Source organism: Monodelphis domestica, chromosome 2 (genome assembly GCF_027887165.1).
Source record: "Monodelphis domestica isolate mMonDom1 chromosome 2, mMonDom1.pri, whole genome shotgun sequence".
In the NCBI taxonomy this organism is placed as follows: domain Eukaryota; kingdom Metazoa; phylum Chordata; class Mammalia; order Didelphimorphia; family Didelphidae; genus Monodelphis; species Monodelphis domestica.
In genome coordinates this window covers 464,900,231-464,917,323 of record NC_077228.1, presented here as the reverse complement: position 1 = coordinate 464,917,323, position 17,093 = coordinate 464,900,231, and the positions used below count along the sequence as shown (strand labels likewise).

Below are 17,093 nucleotides of genomic sequence, written 5' to 3'. Positions count from 1 at the left end.
AAAGAATACAATATATTTCCAAATTAAATTAAAGATTAAATAGTTATATACAGAACCAAGCCTTTGAAGTCACCTTTGGAATCTACAAAACTTTCATTTCCACTTCATCTTCCACTTAAAACTTGCTTTTTTCAAATTCAACATTCAAGATATAATAAAAAACATTTTTATTCTATTGAAGTGTTTTTTTCTTTCTTGTAAGTAGAACAGTACTGAAGCAGCAAGAATCCTTTGCCGTTTTTCACTGCAAACACAAAGTATTTCAGAAGTAGTATGATTTTTATTGGCTAGTCTAGGAACCTGACAATTTTTAATACTGTCTCTAAAGGAAAGCATTTTTTTGAGTCCCAAAACAAATGATTTACAGAAGAACTACTGAGACACAAGTCTTTTGTGTGATGGAGATAAAAGAATGGAAAATAACTAATTTTGGCAAAACTGTTCTTGATATTATTTACTGTGAACCATAATGAAAAAGTAAATCATTAATATTCAACATTAAAGGGACTAGAGGGAAAAATATACTACTATAATGTTGATGGAACTGTCAATTTGTCCAACTACTCTGGAAAACAAGTTGGAATTATCAATCAACCTTTATTCTGCACCTATTATTTGTCAGGTACTCTGCTCAACACTGGTAATGGGACAAGAGGTAAAGATATCCCCTGCTCTTGAACCAGGAGAACATTGTACACAGAGACTGATAGATACACTATGGTACAATCAAATGTAATGGACTTCTCCATTAGTGGCAATGCAGTGACCCTGAACAACCTGGAGGGATCTATGAGAAAGAACACTATCCACATTCAGAGGGAAAACTGTGGAAGTAAAAATACTGAAGAAAAACAACTGCTTGAATACATGGATCGAAGGGATATGACTGGGGATGTAGACTAAATGAACATCCTAGTGCAAACATCAACAACATGGAAATGGGTTCTGATCAAAGACACATGTAATACCCAGTGAAATTGCACATCCATAGGTTATGGGAGGGATGGGAGAGGGGAGGGAGGAATAGAAAATGATTTTTGTACCCAAGGAATAATGTTTGAAATTGACCAAACCAAAAAAAAATGGTAAAAAAAAAAGATATCCCCTGCTCTAGAGTTTACAATCTAATTGGGGAGACAACTTGTAAATAAATATATAGAGAGAACAATCTATTTATAAGATACACAGGGAAAATTTGACAAGAGAGAAAGGTACTGGAAGTAAGAAAAGTAGGGAAAGATTTTCTGTAGAAGATGGGACTTTTGTTGGGATATAAGGAAGTCAAAGAGGCCAGCAGTTGGAGCTAAAAAAGGGGAAAGCATTCTCAGAATACCGGACAGCCAGAGAGAAGCAAAAAAGTTTATTATACTATTTAGACCCAATGACACATAAACATCCTGTTTCTGGAAATATGCTTCGATAAAGTCAAAGAAAAAAGCTAGGTTCAATATATATGTCAAAATATTTGGAGCACTGTGGCAATAAAGAAATGATAACAAAGTTCCCATGGGTTTGGAAGGAGATGAATAAATTACAATATAGGTGTGTAACTGAATATGATTGCCTTGTGAGAAATGATGACTGCGGAATTCATATGAACTGATGTAGCAAAGTAATGAGAATTGGGAAAATATATATATATATCTAAAGTAATATAAATGTAAAGAACATTACATATCTACTTATTTTATAAATCCTTACCTTCTGTGCCGTAATATCAATTCCAAGACAGAAGAGTGACTATTGCCAGGCAACTGGGGTTAAGTGACTTGGCCAGGATTGCACAGCTTTGAAATGTTTGAGGTCAAATTTGAACCCAGGACCTCCCCAACTACAGGCACAGCATAGTATCCACTGTGCTACTTGGCTATCCAAATAAAATAGTCCAATTGGGGTCACAAAGAAGAGATGAAAAAATCCATCCATCACACCAAAGGCAAAAGGCTGTGGATGTGAAATACTGCTTGCATATGCTATCAGAAAGGGCCAGGGGGCAGTTGGGTTGCTCAGTGGATTGAGAGTCAGGTCCAGAGATGTGTAGTCCTAGATTCAAATCTGGCCTCAGATTTGGCCTTAACTGTATGACCCTGGGCAAGTCACTTAATCCCCATTGCCTAGCCCTTACTGCTCTTCTGTCATGTATTGATTCTAAGGAAAAAAGGGTAAAAAAAAAGGGGGGGGAAGTGTTTCAGTTACTTTTTCTTTGTCATAAAAACAAACAAAAAAAAACCATGCCACTGCTAGGGGCAGCAGAGGAGGGCAGAGTGCTAAGATTAAGAGTTCAGGGAACAGAGAGGTGGACTAATCTAGTAAACAGAGTCAGAGGGAAGGATTGGGTCCAAGTCCTGATTCTCACCTATCTATCTCTGTGGCCCAGGCCAAGTGGTCTGGTTAATTTTTAAAGCCTATAATCAACAGAGAAGATATCAAATTGCATAGACAGAGGAATTTTGTCCTGCAGGGAATTCTCTAAGTCAAGGAAATGAGACTTCTGTTCACTGACATTATTAATCAGGTTAATTCAAAAGAAGAAATACCCCCCTTCAAGTCCTAGTTTTCTTACCTTTAAAAAAGGGGGGGGGGGGGCCAGGGGGTTGAAATCTACTAAAAAGGACACTCCATGACTGAAGGAGTGAAATGTTTATTACAGTTGCCATGGATTTGAATGCTGAGTGTTTTCTTTCTACCATACTTTTCTGCCACCTGGAAACAGACACAAGGCATAAACATGTGTGTGTTTTCATAATAGCTTACAAATATTTATCAAAGCTAAGTTTATGTATACACATAGTTAACTATAACACAATGGTTCAATTATTAGCAGAAATTGGGGAAAGGGGGCTAAGGCTCTCCTTGTGCAACAGTGGTAATTGCTCACTTAAATACCTGAATATGTAAACAAAATCCTGCCTCATACCAGGTAGTGGGTAACAGAAGCAGGGAGGAACTGTTGATGTGTATAAATTTTACTAAAGACAAGGCATTTCAGCAGTGCATTAGGCCAAGTTCAAAGCAAACCAGCTTTAGGAAAGAGTATTTTGAACTCAGTTCACTTCCTTTCCCCATTATATGTTCAGGAATGGTAGTTATGTTTTCTACAAAAGAATTGCTGATACCTGTAAAGAGAAACTGTTTCACAAATACTAATGTAAAAGGCTTATTTTTGTAATTGAGATGTCTGCTTTTCCTTATTTGAAAACACACGGTTATTTTAGCTCTACAGGCTATCTAACTCATGAACTAAATGGGTATTGTTCTGAAAGTTCATTACTAAGTCTCTTTGGAGCTGATAATGCATTTTCTTATATAAACAACATTATGTGTGGTGATTAGGTTTCTAGGTCAGCCCACAAAAGTCCATTTAACTCATAAGGGTAGCTAAAATAGACAACTAGGAGTAGTATTAACAGCAGTGTCAGAAATTGACATTTATATAGCTCTTTAAATTTGGCAAAGGGCTTTACACATTTATTCACTTGAGCCTCTCAACACAGAAACACTAGTCTCAGTTAGACTTTATAGATGATAATATCTCTATTTTAGATAAGAGAAAATTGAGACTCCACAAGTTTCAGTAACTTGCCCATAGCCATACAAGCCTCTGATGCATCAGGGTGCGATTTGAAAACCAAATCTGCTGTCACCTCTTAAGTAAACCTCTTCTGATCTCCCAGATGCTAGCTGCTAGTTGTTCCTTACTACCACCCCCTCAAAAATCTTGAATTTGTTTTGTTTTTATTTACATATATAAATAGAGATATAATGGTAAATATTTAAGAACTGGCTTTCTTGGGGGGAAATTGTTCACAAGACACATTTTTAAGTTTAATTTGTGCTAATTGCATTTTCTCCATCACTTTAAGTCTAGCCAGTGAATAAAATAATAAATCAAATCCTGATTTATAATGTTTGATTTTTAACATGTGAATGCTCACATTGAAAAATCTAACAATCAACTCTTACAATTTCCAGCTGGCTCCAGTACATCTTTGTGTATCCATATAGCTATTGTAATGTTTATATTCCTTTTTTTTTAAACCCTTAATTTCCATCTTAGAATTCATACTAAATATTATATCCAGGGCAGAAAAGCAGTAAAGGCTAGGCAATTGTAGTTAAGTGACTTGTCCAGAGCCACACAGCTTTGAAGTTTTGGGCCATTGTGAACCCAGGACCTCACCTCCCATCTCTATACTGGCTCTCCATCCACTGAGATACCTAGCTTACCCTACATTTCTTCCTTTTTCATATATAAGTTCCTTGAAAGGATAAATTGTTTCTTCCCCCCCCCCCTAAAATCCCTAGTACCTCAGACAATGCCTAGTATATGACAGTCATTAAAAACTCTTTTTATTGATCCCTGATTAAATCTTAAACTCTATCAATTGAACCAATCTGTCTTTCAGAATCTAGCCATCTAGTAAAAAGTATGATTTCTACAGGTATTTGAGTCCCAAGTTCCTGTTCAGGATGCCAGAAACTTTGCTATTATAGCTGGCATCAGAGTGAATGGTACAATAGTCCCACTGTTCTTTGCCCTGGACTGACCACCTCTAAAGTACTCTTTTCAGGGCACCAAGCTGAAAGAATGATAGTAAAAGAGGTGTGTTTCATACCTCTCCCTCAATAATTACAGAAAGCTCAGACTTAGTGATTGAATTATCCAGAGTCTGAACATCTCTCTTGAATCATTTCATTAAGGGCATTAGACAAGGACTTAGCATGCTATCTGGTTAATCAAGCAGAAGGAGTATGGGGCTTCCAGGCATAGAATGAAATGGAGTGCAGTTGCATAGGAAGTGGAATGATATTGGCCGAAGAGCTTCAGTCACATCCTGTTAGTATTAAAAAAAAATAGTAGGATGGTTCAAAATTCAAGCAACTGCTGAGTGCCTGGAAACCAAGAGAAGAGGGCAGTTCAACCAAGCCCCTAATCAGAAATCTCCTTGGGGGTGGGAGAGTAGAAGAAAATGGAGACTGAGATTAGAGAAAACCCAGTCACCTTCCCAGCCTCCTGGACCAGAAGATGACTACATGAATCACAAAGGGTCAGAGGATTTGGGGTTGTTTTTTTTTTTTTAATCAGCTTTCTAGTATTGGCTACACTGGGAGCTGGCTACACTGGGCAAACAAGCTACACTGAAGAAAGGTAGCTTCAAGCTTCCAGAAGCCCACTAGAAAGCAATACTATGCCTACTGGGAATTTCATGAAGGGGGAGAAAGGATTTCTAGCAAAGCAATCTCCATGATTTGTGAGTTACCCCTTCACCACATTATCTGCTCCAAGTTTGAGCCCACTTTCCCTGGACTCTGTATGTACTTTTGAAATAGTTTGTCCCTGGTTTGAGAGGATCCATTTTGGTAATGCTTCTTTCTAATGGCTGAGTAATTCTGGCTAAAGAGTGATATCAAATGATAATCATTAGGTAAAACACCCCGTTGGAGAATCATTAGCTACAATAGCAGAAAAACCATACCCTTAGGAACCTGCTTAGAGAAGCCAACCACCCTCAGGCAAATCAGCCTACTAGTGCAAACAAGCAGTGGGAGAATGAGACTGGAGCCTTTGCTACATCTGTAATCTAGGATTTCAAAAGGATAACAAATCTGGGTATCAAAGGACCTCAAAATCAAGCCCTGAGCATCAGTGTATGGAACTGGTGCTGTTTAAGACTAGAGAAAGAAAGCTTCGGGGAGGAAGGATTGTGATCACTATCTTCATGTAGCTATAATATGGAAGGGGGATTACACTTCCTCTGGCCTCAGAAAGAAAAGCTAGGAGCAACAAATATATAGCAGTATGTAAAAACTCAAGACAAAGTAAAATAATCACATTATTTTATCTCTAAAAGTTTACAATATGCAATATTCATCTTTTATTATGAATACTTGTTTTATATAACTTGCTATCATTAAAATGACCTTTCTTTTAAATTTTCATTACTATGGATTTTGTATTGTCTTGCCTTTTTTTCTTCTTCATAGCAAAGGGTAGCAGATTTTTTTTTTACTGGTCCTCTCACTGCTTTTTCAACTTCAAGAATCCTACATTGAACTCTGGAAGTCATACTAGCAATCTTTCTGGTTGCCAGATCCCTATGCTTGTTTTCAAAGGATTATTTAGGTTATTTCAAAACAGCAGTTTGCCAGTTCTTGATATTGGTTTTCATTTTAGTCCACATTTTAGATTTCAATACAACTGAGACTTCATTTTGACATTTAATCATTTGGAAACATAACATTTCCAAAAAAAGGGCTTCTGCCATATATATAATGAATATTAAAATGTGCACTATGAGAATTCTAATTTTTGTATGTTCCATGCTATAATATCCATTCTTAATAGCCACAGAATTAAAAACACAATAAGGGCAATAAACCATATGGGTGTGGCCTGAAAAATATCAGTCAACTTAGAGAGAATCAGCTGAAGCTGTGATAGCTAATTTAATCTAGTTTCAGTTGGCCTACTCTGAAATTTCTATGAGCCCAGGGTCAACACAAGAACAGATATGACCATTGAAATCATAAACCAAAAACATATTAAAATTGTTGCTTGCCTTGAGTAATTCAGAAACCACCATAAGTTGCAGAGGCAGATACAAATTTTAAATAAGAAAAATTCATAAAAATTACAACACTTCAAAATAGAAATAGACTATCATCCCAGCAAGAAGCCTTTAAGTAGAATGGATAAACTATATGCATAAAAGGGCATCCCTGTTCATAGACAGTTTGTAAGACAAGGTTTCTGAGGTCTCTTCTAAATGAGATTCTGTGATTAAATTATTATATACTCAACATGCTTAATTCCTATTTTATATCTATTTTCTCTTTGAGAATAATCATCTTTGCACCAGAATTAAAGAATAAAAATAAATGACTAATAAGGAATTTTTTTTAAATGTCTTACAAGAAAAGAGATAACTTCAAATATCCTCAATGAATTCAAGTGACCAGGCCAAAATGAATTGAAAGAAATGGCAAATGTGATTACTGAGTCATTGTCTGAAATCTTTGAAAATCATGAAAAATAGGAAAGGTAACATAGGATTGTAGAATGACTAGGTTTTTTTTTTTTTTTAGGGAAAAAGAAGTCCTCTTACAATGGTCCTACTATGTGGCAGTCAGTTCTAAGTGCTTTATAGGCATTAATCTCAGCTGATCCTCATACTGCCTGCATTAATATACTTTCTAGCTCTAGTTCTATGTACCCATCAAATAGATATTAGATCCAAGATCTTGATTGAAGTACTTCTTATTGCTTTTAGATATTGATTGCTTCTCCATTTAAATTTCCTTCATAAAATATTCTGCTGCTGTCACATGCTTGTGCTCATCTGTCAACAGACTAAACAAATGAACAATGTGATAAAATTCACCTACAAAAGTAACAAAATTAAGGTTAGAACTCATTGTCTTTGATGACCCTTTAAAATAATTAAGGATTTATTTTGTTTTTGATTAGATAATAGCTGATACTGGGCTGATACTTATCTCAGAATTTTAACTTTCAAAATTGCTGGTTCTATAGAATCACTATTTGTTCTGACAAGTATCTCCACAGATGTTATCAATCTATAGTGAACTCTTTTTATCCAGGATGCTTTGAAAATGAGGAATTCTGATTATTTAAATAAGCTGGTTAACAGTGATTTAAAACCCTTTCACACATAATTTAACTTCTTGTTATTGTTCAAGTTGGCAGAAGAGTCATAGTGCACTAAACCTCATTTTATAACTGCCATGGTTAAAATTTAACACATGCACATTTTTTTTCTAAAGAACTGCTCCACTATTGTATCACATGAGTCATTTGTAAAGCAACAGCATTCTATTATATCTTAATTATTCTAGAGTAGCACATGTGCCAAGGCCTATCATGACCTGACTGTAGCTCAATATATCTGCTCCAGGAGACTATCAACAAAGAAGAAATAATACAATTTCAACATCAAGAACACCTGGTATAACATGTTATTACTCTATAGTTTATAAATCATTTGAAGGCAGAAGTATGGGTACTGACCTTTCTCCCCTCTAGCACTTAGTACAATGTGTAAAACATAGGTTATTAATGAAAATTTGCTGAATGAATTCATGAATGAAGAAAAGCACCATCCATATCCTCAATCCAGCAGGAAGTCTTGCAGGGGTAATAACACATCAGTTTCATTCTCTTTTGAGCTTCAGTACAAGCAATCATATATAAATTTCTTGTTGATTCACTAAAGGCAATGCTTTCTTAACTACTTTTAAGTAGATCTATTTCTTCTGGAAAAATTATCTTCCATTGCCATATTCCAACAATGAGTAGCAAGACAATAATACCTCTTAGATTGTATTTATCTCCTTGCATTAAGACTGCGCTTACCTTCTTGTAATAACACTTCTTGTTCATTTTGGTTTATTATTATATAAGATACATGTAAAACATAAAAAGGATTCTAGCCATGTGAGGACTTTAGAAAATCTTTTGACTCACTCAATTTTTCTTCTTCTGGAAATTATTAGGAACCTGCTTCACCAATTCTTCTTTTTTTAATGTCTCTTCTATTCTCCTCCTTATTAACCAGTTTTATTTTGGATATTTCTTTATCTTCCCCCTCAGTTTTCAGTTTAAATCTCTTGACTGACTCAGTGAGTCTACTGCCAAAGTTCTTTCTTGGTTAATAAGATAAACCCCAGCCTTAGATCTTTTTATCAATGATCTCTCTTTGACCATGAAATGTGACTTTGGTTTCAGTAACATAAGCAAGATATGGTATAGAAAGCCACATTTTAGCATTTTAGAGATGATTAATTTATTCAACAACTTGGTATTTTCTCTATTAAAAAGAACATGTGTGTATGTGTGTGTGTGTAAATGTAATATATATGTATAGAAAATGCTTTGAGAATGAAAGGAAGGAGATTTTTCTAACTACCAGAAGATACAAGGGGAAATGGCAGGAAGGAGTTGTTATTGAGCTGGGCTTTGAAATATAGATAGAACATTAGCATATATGAAGTTTAAAAGAATGATGAAGTAAGAGTTGGAAAGTTTTGAATACCAGTCTAAGTTAAAAGCAGTTGATTGGAAAACCTGTAGGATTTCCTTGAAGGTTTTCAAGAAGTGGAGAGACATTATGATTGCTATTCTATTGCTTTATCTGACGCTGACACCAATCAATTAAATCAATTATTTAAAAGTTTTCTAAAATATCATCCTTCAACTAAGGAAAGCTGAAGGTCTCCATAGGCACTAATATTATTCTCTCCCCCACTCATCTTTCAATTACCCAGGCCAAGTTCCACCTCCAAGAAGCCTTATGACAGTGATTTCACTATCATTTGGAAATTAAACAGTAGCATATGTAGATCGCATACATGATAAGTAAATTCTTTTCCAACCTAGATTTTAAGACCTTTGGAAGCAAGAACTGTCTTTGGCATTTCCTTGGATCTCTTATGGATCTGACCACATGGCTTTAGGTTCAATATTTGTATGTCCGCTGAAAAAAATAAACAGAGTTTACAAGTCTACAAATTATTATTTCATTCCTGGCAGACTTCCTCCAAAATTACAGCTTGTGCCCTGACAAATGTTCCATTTCAACCAAGTATAAACATTACATAGGGTATAACCCCAGATACAGTGATTGTCAACGTGAAGGAAGAAAGAGGTCAACCAATTATTTTGTAATTTGAACATTGTGTCTATGTATTTAGAGCTGATTAATTTATTCAACCAAATCTTCCCAAGAGATCATAGACTGAGAACTTGAAGAGACCCAGAGGCTTTCTGTATTACTTTTCACATTTGAACCTACAGGAATTCTTTTTTTTTCCCCTTAGAGATTCATTTTAATGGAAAGGTAAAATAGGAGAATATTGTGACATTGTATTTAAAGATCCTAATGATCCTAAGGGCATATGCGGGGAAGAACAAAAATGTAGTATTGAATGTTTCCTTTTTCATTTAATTTGATAGGCAAAAAGTGACTATTATGAGCAAGACCATCTTCTAGGCCTTGGGAACAAAAAGACATTGGGTGAGAGAGTTCTGGCTGTCAAAAAGTTTACTGTCTCATTATTCTTTAGTCAATTCAGGCTACAAAATCAGGCCAAGGACCAGTTTGTTCACTTTTCCACCCCCATTCACAATCCTAAAAGCTAAAGGACTGGTTATGATTAAGTTCACTTACCCAGGATCTCCATGTAACATTTAACTGCGCAAAAGCAGTTGTAATTAATACATTGTTTTGATCTCAACCCACTACCTCAGACAGAAACTTAGGACAAGCTAGAGTTTCATTCATCCCGCCCCCCCAAAAAGCATTTTTTTTAAAAGTGTAACTGGGGAGGGGGGGGGGGGGGGAGAAGACAATGCTTGCAAGGACCAAGAGTCTCAATATGCTTTTGCAAGACATAATGCCTGAGGGCTCCTGAGAAATGCCTTTGCTCTTTAATGAATGTGTAGAAACCAGTTTCCAGTAGGATCTCCTTCTCCATAAATTGACTCTTTAGGTCTCATTTCTACCAGAATCCCCTTCTAGTCTCTCCAGGCTGGCAGTGATTAAGGCAGGGCGACAGCCATGGGCAGGGGGCCCTTCCCCTCTGGACATCTGTGGCAATCTGGGGCTTCCATTCCCAGTCTCTAAATCAAAACAATCTAAATCAATCTCAAACCCAGGCAGGCGCCCTATGAGCCCCAGGCTCTCTGCTCCCAGTAATTCTCAGCGCTGAAAGGAAAGGAAGGCAGCTGGGCTAGCTCAGCTACTGCTGGGCATGGTTTGGTCTGGTCAGGCAGGGGATGAAGAGTCAAGGATATCGGGATTGAACTTTCTGTTTTTGACCCCAGTCGGACAATAAAACTTTGCAGCCTCTGAAAGCTATACACGGTCAGAGTGCAGAGAAAGGAGAGGCTGAGAACTGAAAGTCCGGCTGCTGGGCTCCAGGCTGCAAACTTCTCTCCGGACAAAGGCTTGGAGGCTTGCAAAGAGCCTGCGTTTGGTGTCCGGAGAGCTGCAGGACAAGACAATCGGAGGAGGAAAAGAAGAGAAAAAGAGAAGGAAGAGGAGGAAGAAACAGCTGGGGAAGACTTCACCCACCCTGTCCCTTCGTACCCCCAAATCTCCTGATAGGACCAGACAGTGGGCAGGCCCAGCTGACAACCTCTGTGGCAGCTCTGGAAGAAGACTTGGGAAGTTTCCCTGGGACGAGCCTCCGCCGCTGCTGCCGTCCTCACCTTGCTGAACACCTCCAGATCATCCTCGTCCTCGTCCAGGTCCAGCACCTCGGGCTGCATCAGGACAGCGGCGCTGCGACCGTCTCGGGGACTCTCCCCGCTGCCGCTGCCCGCCCCGCCACTGCCGCCGCCGCCGCCCGCTCCACCCGGGGGCCCCGGGGAGAAGGGCTGCGGTACCCAGCTCTCGCCGTCCATCCCGTCAGTGTGTGTGAGCCTAGCCGGCCGCCCCGACTGCTTTGACTCCCCCAAGCTTGCCCATTGGCTCCGCGCACATCCCTCCGCCTCCCCTCCCAGTCCTCTCCCCAGTCCCTGAGCCCGCTGCGCTGCGCAGAAGCGGAACTGCCGGCCTCAGAGCTTTGCTACGCGGCGCTGAGGCTGAGCCGAGGCTGCGCTGAATTGGGCAGAGTGCCGGAGCTGTTGCGCTGTGGGCAAACCACTGATGGGGCAGACCATCGCCTCGGGACCAGTGGGAGGCAGAGAGTACCTGGGAGAGAAGAGACACATAGCCCTTTAGTTGGGATGGAAGATCCCCCCAGTGCTGCTCCTCGTAGGGAATAGGCTTTTCAGCTAGGAAGGAGCCATGAAGGACCTCCAGTGATAAAGAAGACCAGAGCATGCTGCTGGGGGGCAGGGTAGAGAGGTCTGGGAAGAATGTACAGAATGGACCGGCAGAGTTTCCTATGGGAAGGAAAGCAGAGGTCTCTGAAGGAACGGATGAGTACAGTATTGCAAGAAGGGAGAGAGAATTCTTATATCCCTCCCTTCACTCCACACACACACACACACACACACACACACACACACACACACACACACACACTCCCCCGTCCTTGTTCTTTTTCCACTGTGCTCACATTTGCCAACTGTCTTTAGTCTGATTTACTTCTTAAAAAAAAAAAAAGAAAAGAAAAAGAAGGGGGAGGGGGGTGGAAATCCCCACACAGGAAGCCACTTAACTCAATTAGACAGGTGTTAATGGTTTCAGTTTCAGACCTTTTTTCCCGCCTATTGGTAAGTCTTTAAGTCAAATACTCGGTTTGATACCTAAGAAAGAGCTGGGAAGATCCCTGGATTTGGAACCAAAGAACCTGGCTCAGAATCTTGATTCTGCACTCTATTTATCTAAGGTAGGGTTTGGACTAGATGACCTCTAAAGTCCTCTTCAGCACCAATCAGAACCTAGAAAAAACAGCTGAATGGCAGAGGAGGAATCCAACCCACTCATTTTTTGATGAGGAAACTTCTGTCAGAGATTTTCTGGTTCAGGAACTAAATAGGTAGTAAATGTCTTGAGTCGGGATAAAAACAAGTCTTGACGCCAAGTCCAGTTCTCTCTGTCCACTGTGCCATGCAACTGCTACTGTGTTATTTGAGTATACTAGAATGGGAGGGGAAATCCAGAACTGATGTCTGCTGATCTGGTCTTGGCATGAGGAAAACAGGAAAAACAGATCTGTGTTTAAAACCTGACTCAAACATTGAGCTATTTGACTCTGGATAAACTGTTTAGCTTCTCTGGACATCAATTAACCTAAAATCTAAGCCCCTAAAAGCCCTAAATCCATGATCCTGATTTCTTCATGTATAAACTATAGCCTCTTTCAGTAGCTAAATAGCATGTAGCACTTTTAAAAGTTCACAAAGTACTTTGTGTATGCCAGCTCATTCTATCCTTATAACAATCCAATTAAGTAGGTGCTATCATAACTCTCAAATTAAAGATGAGGAAACTGAGGCTGGGAGAAACTTAGTGACTTGCCAGGTGTCACAACTCCTAAATGTCTGGAGCAAGAGTCAAAATCAGGTCATGGGCACACTATCCACAATGCCACCTAGAGGTCAATAGAAGGTAAGGTCTTTGAAATCAGAGGAGTTCTGGTTTGGTCTTTAAATCCTCAGTTCCTAGTAAGTAATATTTTTTAAATAAATGCCCTTTGATTTCTTATGTGATCCTAGGTATCTTACTTCACCTCAATGAGCCCCAATTTCCTCATATTTTCTGGCACCATTTCAAAGAATTGTTGCAAGGAAAGCTTTTTGTAACCCTCAAATTCACTTATCTATGTGAGTCCTTGTTTAGGACTTAGGAAGATACACACATGTCTTAAGGGTCAAGTTAAAATAAGAAGTTTTCAACAATATTCTTCAAATTACATAAAACCTGGGTCTGGTCTGTCTCGATTGGTGAGTCCTGATTCTAGCTGGCAGAAGACCAATCATTCTCTCTAACTCTTGCCTATTTTCAGACTCACCACCAGATATGTACCCTCACTTCAATATGCTCTTTCCCTCTTTTTCATACATTCATTTACTAAGTCCTTAATAAGTGCTTTTTCATACACTCATTGACTAGACATAAAATCAAAAGGGCATTTTTTGTCTTCTTGGAACATGACCTTTCATTGCCAGAATCTGGGTCTTTTCACTAGCTGCCCTCCATGCCTGGCACATTCCCTCTATTCATCTCTACTTACTGGTTTCTGTGGCTTTCTTCAAGAGAGGACCAATGGTAGAAACATGCTATCCATTACAGAGAGGTAATGGATTTGGAATGCAGAATGAGACATATGTAATTTTATGTGCAATCATTCGAGAAATTTGCCTTGCTTGGCTATCCATATTTGTTACAAGAAATTATTGTTGTTATTTTAATTTTATATTTAATAAAGGGTAGGTGAACCTAGTTGTATACAAATATTTATAGTAGCAAAGAACTGGAAACTAAAGAAATGTCTTTCAGTTGAGGAATGGCTGAAAAAATATGATTATAATGGAACACTTGTGCCATAAGAAACCACAATTAAGACCATACACACACACACCTGAAAAGACTTATATGAAGTGATGCAAAGTGAAAAGTGAAACAAGGATTACTTTGCATACAGTAATAGCAATAATGTAAGGTAATCAACTATGATTGAATTAATTATCAATAAAGCAAGATCTAGGGCAAAGAATTCATAATAAAACAAAACAAAACAAAACTCTCCATTTCCATAGAAGGAACTCATTGAGTCTAAATGCAGATTGAACTATACCATTCTTTACTTTATATCCTCTAGGATTTCTTCTCTAAGTGATGTGTGTCTTCTTTTACAATATGACTAACATAGAAATATATATTGTGGAATAACACATGTATAACCTATATTATATTGCCTGCTTTCTTGGGAAGAAAGAAGAGTTGGAGGGAAAGAGAGAACATGAATCAAAATACATCAGAAAACAATTATTAAAAATTACATCCTCATGTAAAAATAATGAAAAGGGGTGTAGAAGTGAAAGGATATAAATTCTGTTGATTTTTTTTAATAGAAAGGAGGATTACTGGTGTGAAATGTTGGCTGCACATTTAGATGAGGTCACTTTATATTGAGTTTTAATTTTCTGTTTTGTTGCAAAAGACCCCTCATGAAATGAGATCAATCTATAAGTTATATATTATAAAAGATAAAACACCAATAAAAATGAAAGTTACCAAATAAAAGACAGCTCAAATCCCATCATTTTCAGGCAATCTTTCCAGGTCACCTACCTCCTCTACCTCTACATGTATTTTTCTGCTTGCCTGTTTTTCTCCCTCTTCAGAATGTGATCTTGAGAGCAGGGACATTTTTTTTTTGCCTTTTTTTGTTTATTCATCACTTAACATAGTATTTAGTACACTATAAACCATAAGTATTTAATATGTACTTGTTAGCTTGCAAAATTCAATTTAGTATTTTTTAAACATCTACATCAATGAAAAATGGTTTTGTTTTCTTGATGCCCCCTAAATGAGATACTTATCCCCCAACTTAACTGTTTTGGTCATTGACACTGGAACTTTCTCAGTCTCCTTCAGTGATGCTTTTGATTCCTTCATCAATTTAATTCAACCAAGTGAGCATTTATGAAACAACTGCTATGTACAAGACAGTATTAGGTTGGGGACATAGAAGAAAATACCCATCTTTCCTTCAATGAACTTAGATTTTATTAAAATAATATAATATGTGTCTAGATAGCAAATGTCAAACAGTTATAGGGGAGACTGAATGTACCTTGTTGTGGAGGTGACAGATGTTGTGTCTGTTCTCTGTATCAATCAGAAAAAATGGTCTAGATGGTGGCAAATTCGGATGTGCCAAATAGTTCTTCATTCAAGAAGCCCACAGCACTCTATGTCATTTGGCGTCTTGGGTCTTGTTGTCTTGGCATGAGTGTGCTAGGTGAGTGATTTAGACTGATTCCTTTTTCCTTTACCTCCTAAAAGCACTATCCTCTTAGGAGGCTCCTCATGTAGGAGTAGACCTCATGGCTAGAAGCCAAGCTAGTTTTAATCTTCTGAGGAGGCCTCATGGCTGAGTTCTCTGAACTTCCCTTGGCTTAGGCTAGGCTGGAGAAATCTCTTACTCTTTTCTCTCTCTCTTCTTCTTAATTCCTCCCCTCTATGTTAATTAAACCACCATAAAATTCCCAAACTGACTTGAGTATTTTTATTGGGGTTTGAATTAATCCCTGGCAACCACTAGTATAATATATTCAATCTATAACCCCTAAATTTACCCCTTACGGTCATGATCAGTTCCATACACTCTTCAGCCTGGCACTTTTTCTTTATGTGCCAGCCTCTGTCACACAACCAAAAAATGTTAGATTTGATCTTGGAATTAACGGGGAGTCACTGAAGTTTATTGAGTAGGGGAATAATATGGACAAACCTTTGTTGTAAGAAAAAAAGTCACTTTAGCAGCAAGGGGAGCTTAGACTGAAGTGGAGACAACTGATGAAAAAAAGATAATTGGAAAGTTATTGCCACAGTTCATGACTCTAATTGATATAGACCTTAACTAGCCTGGTAGTTCTATGAATGGAGAGAAGAGAAAAAAAATGTGAAGTAGAAATGATATGGATCAACACATTAACAATTCCACACACAAAAGGAGGAAAACTGATAAAGATTCTTGAAAAAAAGCAGATATCATTTCACCCCAGTGCTCCACTCAGATCCACTGCACAGATCCTCTATAACTCCTATACCATCATTGACAAAATTCCTTCAATTTGAAACTTCTTGACTAGTTCATTCTATTTTCAGCACTTCAACAAGACCTTCCTGCCAGTCTATCAACTTTAGTTTTGATTGCATTGTCTCTCAATCCCCAACCTCAACTTAGTGGTTCCAATGTAAGAGTCAAAATACTCCTAAATTAGTATTGCCTATCCTAGTCTTTTCCTCTACTACCATTATTCAACAGTTTTTCGTTTGAGGTTCCAATTATCTAAAATATATTGCCAGTTTAGATCCTTGCAACCCTTATTTTTCAATCTCTAAGATTCTCCTTTCTTTCTTAAGTACCTTATTCATAGTGTTTCTTTCCCACTCTACTTCTGCCTTCAAACAAGTGAATTTCAGCATATTCCAATCACACATATCTTTCATCTCCCCAACTTCTATGACTTATTCCTCCACAGCACTTCATCTTTCATAGCTGAAGCCATAAATTTTATCCTCCTATCACTTTCTGATGTTCAGCTTCCATACTGAAGAACTGAAATACATGTGTTCAGTTATAATCTTTTATCTTTCTAGTCCTTATTTCTCCAAATTCTTTTCTTCATTCTCACTGAAACCTCTAATCCTTCCACCCCTTTAACTTTTACAATCACCTCCTAGTTAGTTTCCTCTACCCAAGTCTCTTCCTACTCTAATCCATGGCTGTCACAGTGATTTTTCTGAAGTATATATATGATCATGTCAGCGAAACTCCCCATCAATAAAATCAATGACTCCCTATTAACTCCAGGATCAAATATAAAGTCCTCAAGTTTTAAAGACTTTCCAAAACAATCCATTTTATCTTATCAAATAACTAATTTA

General features: G+C 37.8%; 1 protein-coding gene across 1 annotated transcript in view; it reads right to left on the bottom strand.

Moving 5' to 3' along the window:
• The window catches only part of SNX7 (sorting nexin 7), a 102,545-nt gene extending 91,016 nt beyond the window's left edge, over nucleotides 1-11,529 (bottom strand). Inside the window, exon 1 of the mRNA XM_007485014.3 lies at nucleotides 11,231-11,529. Within this exon, the coding sequence (XP_007485076.1) occupies nucleotides 11,231-11,425 (195 nt within the window). The 5' untranslated portion in view covers nucleotides 11,426-11,529. The remainder of the gene's footprint in view (nucleotides 1-11,230) is intronic.
• Between the last annotated feature and the right edge of the window lie 5,564 nt (nucleotides 11,530-17,093).